Below are 18,147 nucleotides of genomic sequence, written 5' to 3'. Positions count from 1 at the left end.
CATTGTTAAACACTTCACCTAAAATATATTTCTTTGACTTTTTATCTGCTTCCTTTAATTCAAATTCGAATTGTAATTCCAGATCCTGTCTTTGACATCAATTCAAATTCAAGAATTTAATTGGAATTCAGGAGTCAATACTGAATTGTGCATTTTCCACCACATTAATCTACTATTATGCGCTATTGCTTGCATGTTTTTTTTTTTGAGTCTGTGGCCCTAAAAAGTTTTAGGTATTGACAAATGTTCACTGTTTTTGATAAAACTCTTAATAGCATCAAATAAAAATTGGTTTGTTGTTGAAAAAAGTTCCCACCCCAGTGTGTAAATGTTGTTTAGCCATGAACAGAATCTCACATATTAGATGTGGTTCAAACTCTTTCTTTGGTAATTATTTTTAGCACACCATTGATCAACACGCATTTAAATATGTATTTCACCAAGAATCCAACGGATATATGTTTTATTAATTGTATGTGAATTTCTTTGCACATTTCTGTCTGTAGCGTGTGATCGGGACTTTTATTTTGTTCTGGCGGCGTGACGTCATAAGGCTGCGTGCCCCTGCATCTGCTGTGATTCTGCTGAAGAAAGGTTTGTGTTTTAAGCTTTTAAAGTGTTTAAATCAATGCAAATTGTTCAGGCAATGTCATTGTTTTAACAAGAACCGCAATATGTCTGTTTGATTATTGAACTTAACATTATAATGCGTTATCTAACATTAATGAACGTTCTTCTTTGACGTGCTCTCGTAAATACGAGTTTCCTAGTAAACATTGCACATTTTGAAACTTGAATGCAATGAGCTCGTAATCACGACTTCAGAAGTCGGAATTATCACATTTCCGATAGCACATGAAGGCAGAATAAAGCTCATCCACACATGAGTAACAGAGAAGATGCGTCTCATTTCTCTCTTTATATCGTGAATCAGTTTATCATAAACACGAGTAGAGATGAGAGAAACTGAGCTTTATGAAACTCATGAGTCAACAAAATCGTTTTATTTAATTTTACTATACTTCTACTATAGTATTACTATAATATTCTAATATAGTACTACTATACATAAAAAACAAACAAGGTACATAATCAAATCTCTGAATATAAAAGCATTTGTTCAGCCCAAAAAGCACTATAAAACAAACAAATACATAATTAAATAAAAAACAATCATAGAGGGCTTAATTTTAAAATGATCTTATTTCTGTTTGGGACAGACACAAGATTTCAAGCAGAAATAAGATCTTTTTCTCACCCCATTGGTAGATCATTTTGCTTGTTTTAAGCAAAAACTCACTTCATTTTGATTTGATTTTCCAGAGAACAAGAAAAAATATCATGTCATTTTACTTATCTAGTAAATGCATCTTGATTTAAGAATGATCAGATATTTAGACTAGAAACATGACAAAAATACTAAATAAGAGCATTTTTTGCAGTGCACACATGGCACCTTCACTACAAGGTAAAAATATTTTATAAAAAAATGTATTTCTATATTATTTAGAGAGAAATTTATTATATATATATATATATTATATATCTCTAGAGTGGCTTCATGGTATTTAGTCTATAAACGCGTTTAATATAGGCACAAAACTGCATGTTTATGAAAAAAAATAGTCTGTAATTTGGCCTTTATTACTCATTTAATACATGTCTACATTAACAATTAAATAAAATGAGATCTTAACCTACATTTCTGACAAATTACCACAGTAAACACATGATAATTGTTGGTTGAAACTGAATCGGCTCAGTGTTTCTCCTGATTTGCACGTTAGTGTTGTTGATTAAGTCAGCGCTGTTTCAACTGGCTTTAAACTAAATTAAATCAAATCACAGAGAGATTCGCACTTTGTTCCGGAGACCTCTACGCCAAACTCCAACACTTCATAAAATCTAGTAACTGCACGATTTGTAAATGATGCGTGGCCGGCCACATATAATATATTTTAATAGACAAGCTACAGGCCGTTTGAAATTCATCCCCGGGCCGGACTTTGGACACCCCTGGCCTAGAGCTACAGAGATATTGATCATTGATAAAATGTATAAATCTCACTCCAGAACCAAAATGTTGCAAGGTTCTCAAAATTAATCAAACACGTTGTAAATAATAAGAAACCCACTCCCTTGAACCATATCACTATAATCGAGTAAATCTAAAACCAATCTAATATTATTATGAATACCCGGATTGTGTCTCACTAATAATAGTAGAAATACTTTTTATTAGCCTAGCAGCGATAGCCCCAGAAAAGAAATATAATCTGTGTTAAGCAGATTTTTCCTAAATTTGACCAGCTTTGGGAATAAATGTAATACAGCCTTGTTTCATACTTTCTATCAACTCTTTCTTTTCATTACATTTTTTTAGGGCACTGAGTAAAACATTTCTCAAAAAAATATTAAAAAAAAATTGTTGGGCTTTTCTGTCCCTGGGGATTTGTTTAAATGCATCTTCTCAACAACTGAATCCAATTCTTCAATCATAAGATTTGAATCACTTAAAACTTTAAAAGAATCTTGAATACGTGGAATATTGTTCTGGGTTTTAGCAACAAAACAAACAAAAAAAACAATAGTCTGAAGAATATAGTTTAGAATAGAATTGAAACACTACTTTTTCAATTCTTCTCAAATTTTCGCATTCCTCTTCTTGGATCATTAAACTACTCAGAGTTCATTTGCCGTCTGTTTTTTTTCTAAATTATATTTAATCATTTCACCTTTCTCAATCCACTTGGCTTGCGATCTTATAAAAGCACCCTGTGCCCTCTCAAGATACAAATGATCTGATTTACTTTGAAGCTCCATCACCCTATCAGATTTGACTTAATTAAATTGTTCATACTCCCTTTTTTCTTTGTTTTGTTTCTTAGGCCACATCCATACAAAGCCAGAGCTTTCCCTATCCAATCTATCTTTTTTCCTTGTTTCAAGAAATATCTGCGTATACATGAGAGCACTGAAACCGACTCAAAACGATGTAGTACACATGCCAGACCAGTGTGTGGCGCTGTAATTCTGCCACAGAGATGCACTAAAAATGGAGGAGAAGAGTTGTGGCTAGAAGGGGTACAGCAACAGTTGGAAGTGAGGCAAAATCTCACAATAAAATAACAATAAATAAATTTAAATAAGGGGTCGTTTTCAGATTTATCCACTCTGGGACCCGGTTTCAAAAAATACCGGTTTCAGGCTCTCAAAACGCTGGATCTGTGTGGACGAAACACTGATATGGTACAAAATCTTGACGTATACAGCTAAATGTGTCTCCGTGTGGACGGCGCGCCTTAGAGAAACCTACGGGAAATTCCCTCGTTTTGAATTTTAGAAATTCCCATTTACTAATATTACAATAAAAACAATTTTCTCTATATACCCCTTAGTAATTCCTTACTTTTACTGCTAAATTCTTCATTTTGTAAGAAAAAGGCATTGCACTTCCAATAACCTTTGTTTCTTAATTGTTTAAATGTGGGTTCTGAAATGAGATCTATAAAGCAATGATCTGTTAACGGAGATTTAGAAAATCTGTATTTTAGTATGTTAACTGTCCAATAATCAATTCTAGATTTGCTCTCCCCCTTAGGTTTAAACCAATAGAAACATTCAACCTCAGGATATAAATATCGCTAAACATCCCTCAAATTATTTTCAGTCTTAAAAAAAAATCAATACTTACATTAAGCCGCCCCTTGTTAAGTCTGGGAGCCCATCTATCAACCATAATCCAGTCTCCTCCTACTAAAATATTAGCAGATGGGTGCCGCACTTTAGTTTCTGAGATCATATTAGAAATATCTTCTAATAATTTCTGTTTTTGGACTGCATTGTTAAAGCTAGGGCTGTGCGATTATTGAAGAAAAATGCGATATTCTTGTTAAATAACGCGATATTCGATATGCGATACGATATTGCTTTAAGTGTGTAAAATCTATTTCTTCCCCCAACTGATATCATTCATTTAAAGCATAACCGACTGTGTGTACATGAATACTCATCAAGACGGCCATTTTGACACAACTGTGTGTGTATTTGACAGTTCGAGTGTGTAACAAGACACGAAAAAAAGAATGGCTTGTGCGCACGTTTCGGTGAGTGTGTGTCAGACAGCGCGAGACTGCAAGGAGTTAATTTTCGCAAGTTATTGCGTTTAATAACTCTTTAACGTCAAGCAAGTCACATCAGTAACAGTCGTGTGCCCAGTCTATTCTCTGCTATATGCGTCAACCTAAAACGTACACTTTTCACAATGTTGAAGTAGCCTATTAAAATCATTCAGATATTGCGTGCCCTTGCGATATGTATATTTGTGATATTTCGATATATTGCGCAGCCCTAGTTAAAGCCATAAATATTAAACAAAATGTAGAAAAATACCATCAATTTTCAGTACCACCATCCACCAATGGCCATTTCCATCAGCTTTACAAGTGATGACTTCCCCAGGACATTTTTTGAAGCAAATTGCCACTCCTCCAGAATGAGAACACACAATGAGCCTTTTTCCCTTTACAAAATAAAAAACTGCTTTCCTTTTAACAATGTCCTTTTAAGCCCCTAACATTCAGAGAACCAAATACAATTTTGTCCTTAAAGGATTAGTTCACTTCAAAATGAAAATTTCCTGATAGTTTCCTCACCCCTATCTCATCCAAGATGTTCATGTCTTTCTTTCTTCAGTCGAAAATAAATAAAACATTTTGAGGAAAACATTCCAGGATTTTTCGCCATATAATGGACTTTAATTGCAACCAACGTCATCCTGTAGGAAAGGTCACGCCTGTGATGTAGGTGGAAGTACCGACCCAGTGCCGAAAAACTCTCATCTCATGTTCTCCTCCAACTCCAAAATCGTCCGACATCGTTGTTTTAACTTTATTTTTGTAAAGAGCATTTGAGAGAAAGAGAACTAGTACCTAAGACGAATTCAGGCACCACTTGTAAACTCAAACTCTGGGTCTATATGAACCTTATATTTCAGATAGAGCTCCGGTGCCCCATTGAAAAGTTTCCAACCACCTGACAATTAGAAACGTAGCTCTTCACCCGTCAACATCAATCCGGCGTTCTTCTATGAAGCCATACGGACCACGAAATAAATCAAGCTTTCCTGCCCTGTTTGCTTGTTTAAATTAAGGCCAGAGCTTTCATCTGTCTTACAAATCCTCTCGAGGAAGCATCTCTATGAATCAAACTCCTCCATCTTTGCCTCAAGCTCAGGATCTGAATGACATGCGATCTGATGTCTTCATCTTTTTTCTCTTCTATGCCTTTGATACGAAGACACCACCTCATTCTATACCTTTGTTGTTCTCTCACCCTCTCCTTAAAATCACAGTTCTCCTTTCAACGATGCTCGTTTTGTATCTCCACTTATTCACCTCTTCCGTGTTGAACTGAATCGCCTTTGTTAAGCTTGCAATCATGGCGCTGCTCTGCTTGGATTGCTCCCGTAAACAGCAAGCTTCTCATCCACCCTGCTTTCCAGATTCAAAATTGCCTCCAAAATGCCTCCAATCTCTCTGTCAGCTGTTGGTTTAACCCTTTTTTCTGAAGGAGTTTTACTTGATGTTGAAGGACAGGAGCCTTCTCTACGTTCTCTTTTACTTTGAACAGAAACCTCCATTGCGTAGTCGTCGTGCTCAGTTTCTCTAGCTTCATCTTTCTTTTCAATATTAGGTGACATTTCTTTCCCTTTGGGGTCTAGTTTTACGTTGGCAGGTTGAATCAATTTTTGTGAAGGCGTCTTGACATAAAACAGTTGGAATTACTCACTTCAAGCAAACTTTTGGGAACAATTATCACAAGCTTCGGAAAACACAACTGCTCAACCCGCCATCTTCCCCAGTCAACTGAATCAATCGCCACACAGAATGATTCACTGAGTCGACTCACTCGAATCACCACAAACACGGACGACTCCTGCTGGTCAAACAGCGTGAATGCAACGAGAACAAACAATAATGAGAACTTTTACTAATCAGCTACAAATGTTTTCATGGACCTGTAATCTATTTTATATAAACTACAAATCAATAAATGTAAAGCTTGCATGTCTAAATATGAGCCTAATCAGGTGATTTAAGTCCATTAACTCTCTCTCTCTCTCTCTCTCTCTCTCTCTCTCTCTCTCTCTCTCTCTCTCTCTCTCTCTCTCTCTCTCTCTCTCTCTCTCTCTCTCTCTCTCTCACCAGTGACTGAACTAGAGCTGATTGAGACACTCTCATAGATTTAGTTTGGATGTGTTTATATTTCTGTTAATTATTCTTATCTCTAACAGGACAAACACAGAGAAAAAACTCCTGGTGAAGAGACTCAGATCCACGTGACACACTGCTATAAAGATGGCGTTTGTTAAAGAGGAGAGTGAAGACGTGAAGGTTGAAGAAACATTGAGAGTGAATTATGAAGATACTGAGACACAAACAGGTTGGTTTCATTCTCAAAGCTGAACTCATTAATTTGAGCCTTATTCAAATGTCCAGCTCTACAGAAATGAGGGATATTTATGAAGAAAGTCCTAATTAAAGTGGTTTTATTGAACATGAAACAGACATGTAGAGATCAAATGACAAGACAAGTACTAATGCTGCCTTCACGGCATGTCGTAATTAGTAATTACCTTGATTATGAGATTGCGACTTTTTAAACTCTTAATTACAACTTGTAAACTCAGAGTTTTCCCAAATTAGGAAATATTAGGAAATATCAAGTACTGTTCCAATTTAAAGTTTATCTAGCTAAGCACAGTTTAAATCCCCAGATGTGTTCTTGATCCGCCCCTTTTATTGAGGATGCATTGAGAGGTGACTTGTGCGGACTTGAGACATCCAGGTATCCCAGAATGCATCTCGCACCAACCAGCAAGCATCAATAGCGGATGAGAAAACCTGCGTAATTTAAAAATACTACTGTTCTTTTGTGACGAAAATAGTTTTAAGAGTTTTTTCAGGCAAGAAAGTAGTTGTTTAAAGGAACTGTATGTAAGAAATGTATTTCAATTAATCATAAAATGGCCCTGATATGTCACTAGACATCGGTTGTCCGGCCAAGATATTGTCATTTTAAAAGTGAAGTTGCAGCCCTCAACTGATGTTGATGTTGACATGTTGTGTTTTGGCCTGAAGCGCCACCCTCCACCTATCGACCAATCACAAAGTCAGTAGTGTTTCGGCATCGGGGTTGCCAGCTCTGCTCTAGTTACCACAGCTGCAGCTACAAACTTTTTGGATAAACAATGTCTAACTTTACGAAACCGTTATGAATCGTTATGAATAAAAAAAAAACTCGTTATGAATCAGAAAAACGTTGTGACAGTGTCCGAAATAAAACCAGGATTTTTATAAGAGATGCCTTTGAAAGATAGAGACGGCTGAAAACGGAGAATAATTTGAAGACTGATGCCAACGTTGCTAATTTTCTCCTGGACAGGTAAGGTTCATCTATGTTTGGCTAACTTGTACTTAATGTAAATGGACATTTCAAATATTCATGACAGTCGAACAAAGATATGCATGTTCGTGCAAAGTAACGTTAGGTTAGCGCAGATGGAGGAGGTGGGTCATTGAATTGAAAAGGTAACGTTAAGGAATTGTTTGGTAAATAAAAACGGCGAGTCGTCATTGCTAACATTAGTAATGCATTATCAGAGCCCGTTTCTCTGTCATTATGCTGGGACGCTGAGGAAAACAACATTAGCACACCTATTATGGCAATGTGAAAACGTATTTGAGACAGTAGCCTAACGTTACCTCAGTAAAAATTATTCCTCATTCGTTCTTCGCATATATAGTGGACAAAACATGCTGCAAGTTGACCTGTATGACCATTGCTATTGTTATTTAGCTTTGCTGTAATTTTACTATAGTATTTTTTCATGTGGGAATGTACTGTCACATACGAGCGTTCATATTTACGATTATATTTGGCTAATCGCCATAAGTACATTTTTGCGATTCATAATTACTTCACAAAACATCGCTCTTGAAGCATAAACATAATTAACAGAAAGAAAAAAATCTTACTGTGTACGACTCGTCACTTGCCATTGAAAGCTCCTTGTAGAAGCTTACGTTCCTGCTGGATCCTGCAGCCTATCTGGCAACCTCGAGTCAGGGGAGGGGGAGAGGGGATACACCGCTCTACAGTCGTTTGAAAGGAATTGCAGTACCAGTTTTGGCCACAGTCCTACATACAGCTCCTTTAAAGCTCAAATCGGTGGTTTATTGATAAAGATATCAACAGTTTGAACATTTAATCTGAAGTTTTTCGGAGTTGTGAGATCCAGTTGATCACTGGGCGCTCATGTACTTCACTGAAAGCAGCCTTTCCTGGGCTAGACCTTCTGACGTTTACTGCTGGATCTGATGTCTCTGTAGTGGTTAAACACGAGATATTATTCGTCTTGTGTAGACCTAATGGGCAATCTTTGGTCTCATGAATCTATCATTTGTTCCTGGGCAAATCGTTTTGACTGAGGGCAAAGTGAAGTTTCATAACTCTTTTTATATATAAGCTAGTACGATTTTACCGTCGTAGCCTACTAGAGCGCTGACTTTGTACATTTGACTGAATCGTTTGCTTTATTTCTTGTTGGATAGCTTCCTATACCTTTTACTTTTATAATGGCTATTATTGATCATTTTAAACTGACATTTAACAAAAAGAGAGTTGTGTTTATCATTTTTCTATTTTATTAAAGTGAAGATGATATATTCAGATCAAATATTCACTTTGACTCATCCTGTTTCTTAAAAATATTATGATTATCATTTTATAAGACATTTTGGCTAATTCTTTAGTTGAACATTTAGTAGGCCTACATGTAAGTAGATAACATTATGTTGTAAGTTATATCCGGCTGTTGTTGTTAATGCTATTATTTGAATGTTTCGCTGTTGCTGCATTTATTAAACACTTAACAACAGATTTTGAAACCCTGTCAATAAATAAAATGTGTCTGCATCAAACCATCAAAAAAAACATTTATTCCTGGTCCGCTTAACATTCACAACCTGGTCTACTTTTATGACGTACTGTCTATTTTGAGACATAACTTACAGAACATCCAAAACAATGCTGTGAGCTCGGATAATTGCGCTCGTTGTGTGTGTGTGTAGCCTGTATATAACTTGTAAAGAGCTTATAAAATGTGTCAAGTTGTCTAAACAGCGGCAGGAATCCCTCCATCATACGCACAAACGATCTGCTGTTAGGAGACGCATTTCTGATGCCTGTACTGAGTTCTGAAATGCAGTCCTCCAATAAGTAAGAGTTTGTGCAGAGAATTATACTTGGTACTCTTGTATGCGTTAATCCATCGATTAAAGCTACACTGTGTAACTTTTTTTGTCTATTCTTAGCTAAAAACACTTAGTTCTTTCAAAAATATATGTGCTCATTAATGTATATTTACTTCTTTCAAGTAATAAAGTATTCTTGTAAGTTTATAATATGCCATTGAAAATACATAAGGTAATGGGATCTAACGGTGGTCGCCATGTTGCCCCTCCATCTTGAAAGTACATTAGCCAAAGAGGGACATACCCGTAAATTCAAGCTTCGCCTTTCGCGTTCAAAATTCCCTCCCTCGCGCATGTGCGCGTCAACTTGTTCAGACTTGTCTGGTGCATGTGCAGAGAGTTTTCATCTCAGCAGCTCCAGTAATAGAGTTATACGGAGTTTTCCTGGCTTGTTTATTCCTCAAAAGTCTGTTTTTCCTTGTGTGGTATTTCTGTGCGTTAATAACTCCTTAAGTAATAATATTTATTGTCATTGTAGATGTGTTTCAGAGTGTGTCATCGCGTAATTCAGTTGATGTCACCTCAGAAGTATTTTTGTGTCAACATACAATAGCGTAATGCTCACCTATTTGAATAATCATTCAGTTATTTTGTTATCAACAATGGTTTTTCGTTTATAGAAAATATTTGCTTGTAATGTATGTTGATGGAAATATTTATCTGGTCTGATCGGCATATTAACAATTGTTATACAGAGCGCACTGCAGTGCTAAAGCTGCACACACTTTGATAACCCGACACCGCTTGTTAGCAGCAGCAGCAGCGGCAGCTCCGCTCCTTTTAATGCAGCTGCATTTAGCGCCTATATATGGTACAATAAGCTCTGGTTTACGGTTACATTATACAAATGTAACTTATAAGTATAGTTATACAGTTCTTAACTGTGTATCTTCTGTCATGTCATTATCATGTATATTTAAGTTACCATCCTTATTTGTTATCTCACAGAAACCACATTTATGTACATATCCACGCAAACCTGTTTATGCCTGAATAAACATTACTATCATCAAAGTTCACTCTGGATTAGCGGCAGTTCTTTCTAGCCGAATAATTAGGCCAGTTGAGTTCCAACCATCCCACTGCGCACCGAATATCCCACAGGCACCGTTTCGAATGTGGACGAGGTCGAACTGGAAGCCATGTTAATCTTGGACTAAATCGGCCACCGTAGGAGTTGAAACGAAATCGGAATTGAGAGGAACAGAAACTAAAAGTCACTGGATGGTCATATACCTTTTCACCACTAGATGGGGGAAAATATCACACAGTGTAGCTTTAAATAATATACCCGTCTCTTGATGTGTGTTTGAGAAGTAGACTTAGTCATTCAAAAACGGGGACTATGGTCCTCAAGCACTTGCCCATTTGAACAAAGAATGCCATTCTTTACTACTTCGCACTGAACTCTCTCATCCAAAGGGAGCGTTGCGCACACCTGCACTTTTCCAGTGAGCTTACACTGCAGCATTAAAGACCAAATCTTGCTTGGCCATTTCAGGGCTGTAGATATGCGCTCAAAAGCATGCTGCGACCTCTTTTTCTCGAAAAAGGCGATATTCTATGCCACATTGAACATGCCAATGCAGAATCCCTCAATACAGTTGTAGACACAGGCATCATATTAACTGGGTCAGTTGTAACAAACAGAGATTACATTATCCTGCAGCTTCTCAACTAAACCGTCTCCTTTTTTCCTCTCTGTAATTCCAACCGTCTTAGCTGAATTTTAGTGTCTGCCTCAATATGATTCCCTTCCAAACGATGTTGCAGCTCATCTTTATGTGCTTGAGCTTTATCCTGAGCTTCCAACTGCAGTTGAGCTAACCGTACTTTCAATCGAGCTTCTACCTGAGACATCGGCGTTAAATCAGTGGGAAGTGACATAGGTTCATACTTTGGCATAGACAATGGTGGTCCTACCTCATGATCATCAGATGGAGTAACATGACCTGTAGGAGACCCCAAAAACTCTTGCTCCACAACGCAGCTGATGTGTTATCTCCTCCTCAGCAGTCGGTAACACCCCTTTATCGACAAGACCAGCCAGCAAACAAGCCTTTAAATCTCTTAAGTAATGCTCTAGAGACAGATATGTCATAATGCTGAGCAATAACAAACAAATCGTCCTTCTACAATCATCTAATATCCCAACACTCGGCCCAGCTGGATTATTATAAATACTCAAAGAGTTAAACTTAATCCTAATTCACATCCCGGACAAGCCCTCCCTTTATATTTAGGTCCTCCCTTTACATTTACACTTTTATCCAAAGCGACTTACAAATGAGTGCAATTGAAGCAACTAGGACAGTCAAGGGCAACAGTATGCAAGTGCTGTAACAAGTCTCAATTAATCTAGAACAGGACACATAGGACTTTTTTTTATTCATTTTTTTATATATATTAATATGGTGTACAGAACAAACAGAAAATGAATAGAGTGATAAGTGCTATTCTTGATTGGTCAGGTGCTGCTGGAAAAGATGTGTTTTTCGAATTGAGATAAGCAGGTCATTCCTCCATGTGGGAACGGTCCAGGAAAAGGTCTGTGAGAGTGATTTCTTGCCTCTTTGGCACCGCAAGGCGTCGTTCACTGGCAAAACGTAAGCTCCTGGAGGCTGTGTAAGTCTGAACAAGCGAGTTTCGGTATATTGGTGCAGAGCCAGTGGATGTTTTGAAGGCGAGCACCAGTGCCTTGAATTTGATGCGATCGGCTATTGGCAGCCAGTGCAGACTGATGAAGAGAGGCGTGACGTGCGCTCTCTTCGACTCGTTAAAGACCACCCTCGCCGCTGCATTCTGGATCAGTTGCAAGGGGTTTGATAGTGCATGCCGGAAGGCCCGCTAGAAGAGCATTACAGTAGTCCTGTCTGGAGAGAACAAGAGCTTGGACCAGGAGTTGTGAGGCCTGCTCTGATAGGAAGGGTCTAATCTTCCTAATGTTGTATAACGCAAATCTGCAGGACCGGGTTGTTGCAGTAATGTGGTCAGTGAATTTTAGCTGATCATCAATCACAACTCCAAGGTTCCTGGCTGTCCTGGACGGAGTAATGGTTGATGATCCTAGCTGAATGGAGAGAGTATGGTGAAGTGCTGGGTTGGCTGAGACCACAAGCAGTTCTGTCTTTGCAAGGTTGAGTTTCAGGTGATGTTCCTTCATCCAGGCAGAAATGTCTGTTAGGCAAGCAGCGATACGAACACAAACCGATGGATCATCTGGTTGAAATGAGAAGTAGAGTTTAGTGTCATCAGCGTAGCAGTGATAGGAAAAGCCATGTTTCTGAATGACAGATCCCAGTGATGACGTGTAGATGGAGATGAGAAGTGGTCCAAGCGCTGAGCCCTGGGGAACTCCAGTAGCTAGATGATGTGACTTAGACACTTCACCTCTCCATGACACCCTGAAGGACCTACCTGAGAGGTAAGACTTGAGCCACTGGAGAGCAGTTCCTGAGATGCCCATCTTCATGAGAGTTGACAGAAGGATCTGGTGGTTAACTGTGTCAAAAGCAGCAGACAAATCCAGTAAGATAAGTACTGTGGACTTGGAAGCTGCTCTTGCCTGTCTCAGTGCTTCTGTAACGCTTTTGAAGCCGGATTGGTTGATGTCCAGGAGGTTGTTCTGTTCAAGAAACACAGAGAGTTGGTTGAACACAACTCGCTCAAGTGTCTTTGCAATAAAAGGCAGAAGGGATACCGGTCGGTAGTTTTCTAAAAGTGCTGGATTCAGAGAGGGTTTCTTAAGCAGTGGGGTTACCCGAGCCTGCTTAAATGCTGTGGGGAAGGTCCCGGTGTGAAGAGAGGTGTTGACAATGTGAGTGAGTGCAGGAGTAACAGAAGAAGAAATGGCCTGAAGGAGGTAGTGATTTACCTTTTAATGAAGTAATTTAAGAAGGAAAGGAAAGTAACACAGCATTCATTCAAGACAATGTATAAACAAATTCAAATGCCGTACCATCCTAGGAAAATTTTAACATAGCCGACAACAACTAATAAAGAGAAATATAAACTGTAAAGCAAAATCTTTTCTCCACCTCATCATTTATAGCCGATTTCAATCTGCTAACTCTCAAATGGTGACCAGGTGCGTCAACCTAAGAGAAGGAGAGCATGTTTGTGTTCTTAGAGATATAAGAACGTCTTATAAATTATAGAGATATAGGGATGCCAAAGTAAACAAGGGAGGGACAACAAAAAGAAGTAACATATGTGACCATGTGTTTTTTTTAGCGATGACGTCATCGCACACCACTTTTTTTTGGTAAAAGACCAACTGGATGGACAACAGGCTAGAGACTTTTACAGAGTTTTTAAATGTTGTTGTTTAAGAGTTCAAGATGAGTTAAATGCCTCTGTGAGACATTGGCAGTCGACACATCTTACCTTAATCCGCATATGTCCATGTGTCGGCCCCATGCTCCAGAGTCAGCTTGGCTTCACAGGCTTCAGCGCTGACTTACATCTGACAACATCCTTCTTCAGGCTTTTGAGACTCACCACAGCCTGTTCTGAGAGAGATTGCCAACAGAAATCTGTTTTAACGTTTCGCTAGCGTTCCTATTAGGTTATGAAAACATTATCTTATAAACGTTATATAAGGGAACATTCATTTCTTCAGATTATCTTCAGACAGAAAGGGAACGTTACTTTTGAACGTTCTCTGAACGTTATGGGGGAATGTGCCTAAATGTGTCTGTCGTGTTACGCCATTAAACTGGGGTTAACTTGTATTTGTCTCTGTTCACCTTAGGCCTGATGCCGCTGAAAGAGGAGAGTCAAGAATTGAATAAAAAGAAAGACAAAGATCTCCATGAAAACGATTTCATAACTGAAGAAATATCTGTTAGTTGCTCACAGACTAAAAAGACTTCCACACGAAAAAGAGCTCAGAAGACAGGAACTAGAACTTTCACCTGCCCTCAGTGTGAGAAGAGTTTCAATCAACATGGAGACCTTAAAGTCCACTTGAGAATTCACACTGGAGAGAAGCCTTACACCTGCCAACAGTGTGGAAAGAGTTTCACTTCAAAGGGAAACCTTCAAAAACACATGATAACTCACACTGGAGACACCCCCTACATCTGCCAACTGTGTGGAAAGAGTTTCACTGGAAATGGAAACCTTAAAAAACACATGGTAATTCACACCGGAGAGAAGCCTTTCGCATGCCCTCATTGTGAAAAGAGTTTCACTGAAAAAGGTAACCTTAAAAAACACATGGTAATTCACAGTGGAGAGAAGCCTTACACCTGCCAACAGTGTGGACAGAGTTTCACTCAAGGTGACAGCCTTAAAGTCCACATGAGAATTCACACTGGAGAGAAGCCGTTTTCTTGCCAACAGTGTGGAAAGAGTTTTAACCAAAAAACAGTATTTAATACCCACATGAAAATTCATACGGGAGAGAAGCCGTTCGAATGCCCTCAGTGTGGAAAGAACTTCACTGGAAAAGGCGGTCTTAGAGTTCACCTGAGAGTCCACACCGGAGAGACCCCCTACACCTGCCCACAGTGTGGAAAAACGTTCACTGAAAACAAACGGCTTAAAAACCACATGAGAATTCACACTGGAGAGAAGCCGTTCAAATGCCCTCAGTGTGGAAAGAGTTTCACTGAAAAAGGGAGTCTTAGAGTTCACCTGAGAGTTCACACTGGAGAGACCCCCTACACCTGCCCACAGTGTGGAAAAACTTTCACTCAGAACGAAACCCTTAAAGTCCACATGAGAATTCACACTGGAGAGAAGCCGTTCACCTGCCAACAGTGTGGAAAGAGTTTTAAACATAAAAAAACAATTGATACCCACATGAAAATTCACACTAGAGAGCAGCCGACCACACGTGATTAGTGTGGAAAGTTTCAGTTTTGAAGTAGACCTTAATTGCCACATGAAGATTCCCTAAAGAGAGAACTGTTTTGTATGTTGTTACATTGTTCATTTTAACATATTTCTTTAAGTGTTTACACTGTATGTTACTAGGCCTGGAAGAAGTGGGAATGCAGTAACGGGTAGGAATGTACCACCCCATGTACTTTTGGTTTTTAAGATGGTGTAGCTGACTTTTCGTTTAATCAGTTCGATTTAGAGGGCATTTTAAAGTTCGACTTCCTTTGGTTTTATTATTTTCTGTTCTTTGGCACCATCCGCGTCCCTTCTTCCTCCCTGTTGGTTGTATTGCACCACACTGTAAATACTGTACATATCATCTATATTCTATTTTTGTTTTCTCCATTAATATTTTTTACTTACTACCGTATGTATTCAAATGTATCTGTTTTACGATACTCAACTGGGCTTGTGGTTCTTTGTACAGCACATTAATTGTATGTATTTCTTTTTAATGTCGATTTTAAATGTTAAACCCCTGTACCCCGAGGCCAATTTGGGGGCTCATCCGGGATGCAAAATACCCATCCCAAAGTGACCTTGTTTTCCATATAGTGGATTGTTTTGGACGCAGTGATGCGTGGTTTTGTGCTGACTGTGGTTTACCTGATAACACTAGTAAACATGGCCTTGTTTGATTTGCAGTCCTTTATTGATCACCCATCCATAGAACACTCTGATAGTTGCAGTTATCGATTGTGTCAGGAAATCAGTTCCTGTTAACGATAATGTGTACAGCCACCTGGTTCTCGGAGGTAGCACCACTTCGCAAAATTACTGCTTCTGTCATCAAAGCATTGGTTAAATTCTAAGCTACATTTGGCTTACCGAAAATCATACAAACTGACCATGGGACATATTTTATGTCTAAAATTTGTACTCGTCTTACAGTCACTTTCTATCACCAACTATCATCCAGAGACTTGAGCGATTTCACTAGATTCTGAAGTATTGCATGGACACAAGTAAAGATTGAGATGAGGGCGTCCCGGTGAGGTTGTCTGTGGTGCACGAAACAGGAGTCACTTGGGTTCAGTGCCGCTGAGCTTATTGTCGGGCACAATGTTCGAGGGCCACTAAAAGAAAACATATTGGAAATTAATGCAAGTCGCTTTAGAGACCGCTAATTCTAAATTTTCCAACCCTTTTCAGACGCACCTACTCAAGACTTAAGTGTTACCACATGACATAAATGTTAGCAATTCTTCCCCTATCAAACAGCATGCTTACCGTGTTAATGCAAACAAACAAGCTATTATGAGTTGAATATTTAGTAGAAAATGGTTTAGCCATTCCTAGATGTAGTCCTTGTTAAATATCTTTTTTCACAATGCATAGTTTCAAAGCAGCTTTACAGAAAATGCCTGTCTACATTACAATTTAGAATGATCTGTTATCAGAGGTGACTGAGTTCTGATTTCAGAAATTTACAGTTGTAAGAATGCAAATCACGCAATTAGCTAACATAGGCAGTAACAATGAGCTCATTAAAGTAATTATAACAAGTTGTGTAATTACAATGTATAGTATTTAGCATAGGTATTAACTACACTGTGTGCAGAATTATTAGGCACGTTGATTTTCTGATCATATTTTTTTTACCAGGCATATTTGACCAAATCCAAACCACAGTAATCCTAATAACTACTATTAATTTAGTATTTAGTAATGTATAAGTGAAATATATTATTGTTCATGAAGGACACCTTATATTCAGGTGTGCAGAATTATTAGCCGTATCTCTACAATGACAAACCACAGACATGTGGGAATAGACTCATTTGAAAGCTCTTAATCAGCCCTTTCCAGAAAGGGGTAGGAGCTGTCCCACTTTAGATGACTGTCTTAGCCTCGGATCTACAAGGATTTCTGACTTTTTATACTTTCGGCTTGTCTTTTTAAGTCTCGATTCTTTTTTTTAAAATTTGATATTTAAAACTTTTTGAACAACTTTTTACAGTTCCTTTGCTTTTTTCTTTGCACGTTCTTCAGCATTTGAAACATTCCTTTTGTGGTCTTGACAAAACCTTTACAGAAATACACTTCATGCTCACACAACAATAACATAAATCCCCCTCACCATTTATCCGGGCTTGGGACCGGCACTGACATTACACATTATGTAATGTCAGAGGCTGGGTTACAGGATTTCTTTTTTTTTTTTTTTTTTTATTAACACCAAACCCTAACTTAGCTAATAATGATAAAACTACTAATATATAACAATTAATATTCACTATATATACCCCAATATACTACTTATAAATTAATAAACAAATCATACACTACTAACACTAAACCTGTTCAAATTCTTATCAAGAATTACAAATAAAATCTCAAACACACATGCAACTACTTTGAAAAAACACACTAACCCTAACCCACCACCAGCACCTTCTAACCCGACTAACCCTGCAGCATTTTTATATGTTTTTGACAAAATGCACAATAGCTGCGCACAGCAACCATCCTCCTCTTGCTCTCCTTCACATACTTAGAGTATGAGTCTTTCGGACGCAACTCTGGGTTCAAATCAACTAAAGAAAGCTCCAGGCTGCTCCAAACAAGGGAGGAGTTTGCAGGCAAGCAACGAGGCAGCAGCTTTTCCACATTTTGCACCTCAGTGGAACAATCAAATTCCATGTTGCCCTCATCAACTTCTTCACCCACCCTTTCGTCTACTTCTCTCCTCTCCTTGACTTTTGCAGCTGTAACAGCTACAATCTTCAGCTTGTATGGAATTGCCTCATGCAAAGCCCAGAGCTTCACACCATACACTTTGGGCAGCAAAAAACGTGACAAAACTTGCAAAGCCCGCAGACGCGCCTGGGTCACTGGAAGTTCTTCTACGAGCACTCGGAGCTGTTCGAGGCTAACATAGTCACCATTTTGAATAAATGCAACACAGCTCACGAATGTGACACAAAAAACAACCCACGCC

At 38.5% G+C, this 18,147-nt stretch overlaps 1 protein-coding gene across 1 annotated transcript; it reads left to right on the top strand.

Moving 5' to 3' along the window:
• Positions 1-542: 542 nt before the first annotated feature.
• LOC307127100 (uncharacterized protein) lies at positions 543-15,843 on the top strand. Its single transcript, XM_079818095.1, has 3 exons — positions 543-594; positions 6,296-6,444; positions 14,071-15,843. The coding sequence occupies exons 2-3, from the start codon at positions 6,360-6,362 to the stop codon at positions 15,165-15,167; spliced, it is 1,182 nt and encodes a 393-aa protein (XP_079674221.1). The 5' UTR covers positions 543-594; positions 6,296-6,359; the 3' UTR covers positions 15,168-15,843.
• The last annotated feature ends 2,304 nt before the right edge of the window (positions 15,844-18,147 follow it).

Source organism: Gobio gobio (assembly GCF_949357685.1).
Source record: "Gobio gobio genome assembly, chromosome: 5".
Lineage (NCBI taxonomy): Eukaryota > Metazoa > Chordata > Actinopteri > Cypriniformes > Gobionidae > Gobio > Gobio gobio.
Note: the sequence above shows the minus strand (reverse complement) of the source record. Positions and strands in the feature narration are given on the sequence as shown.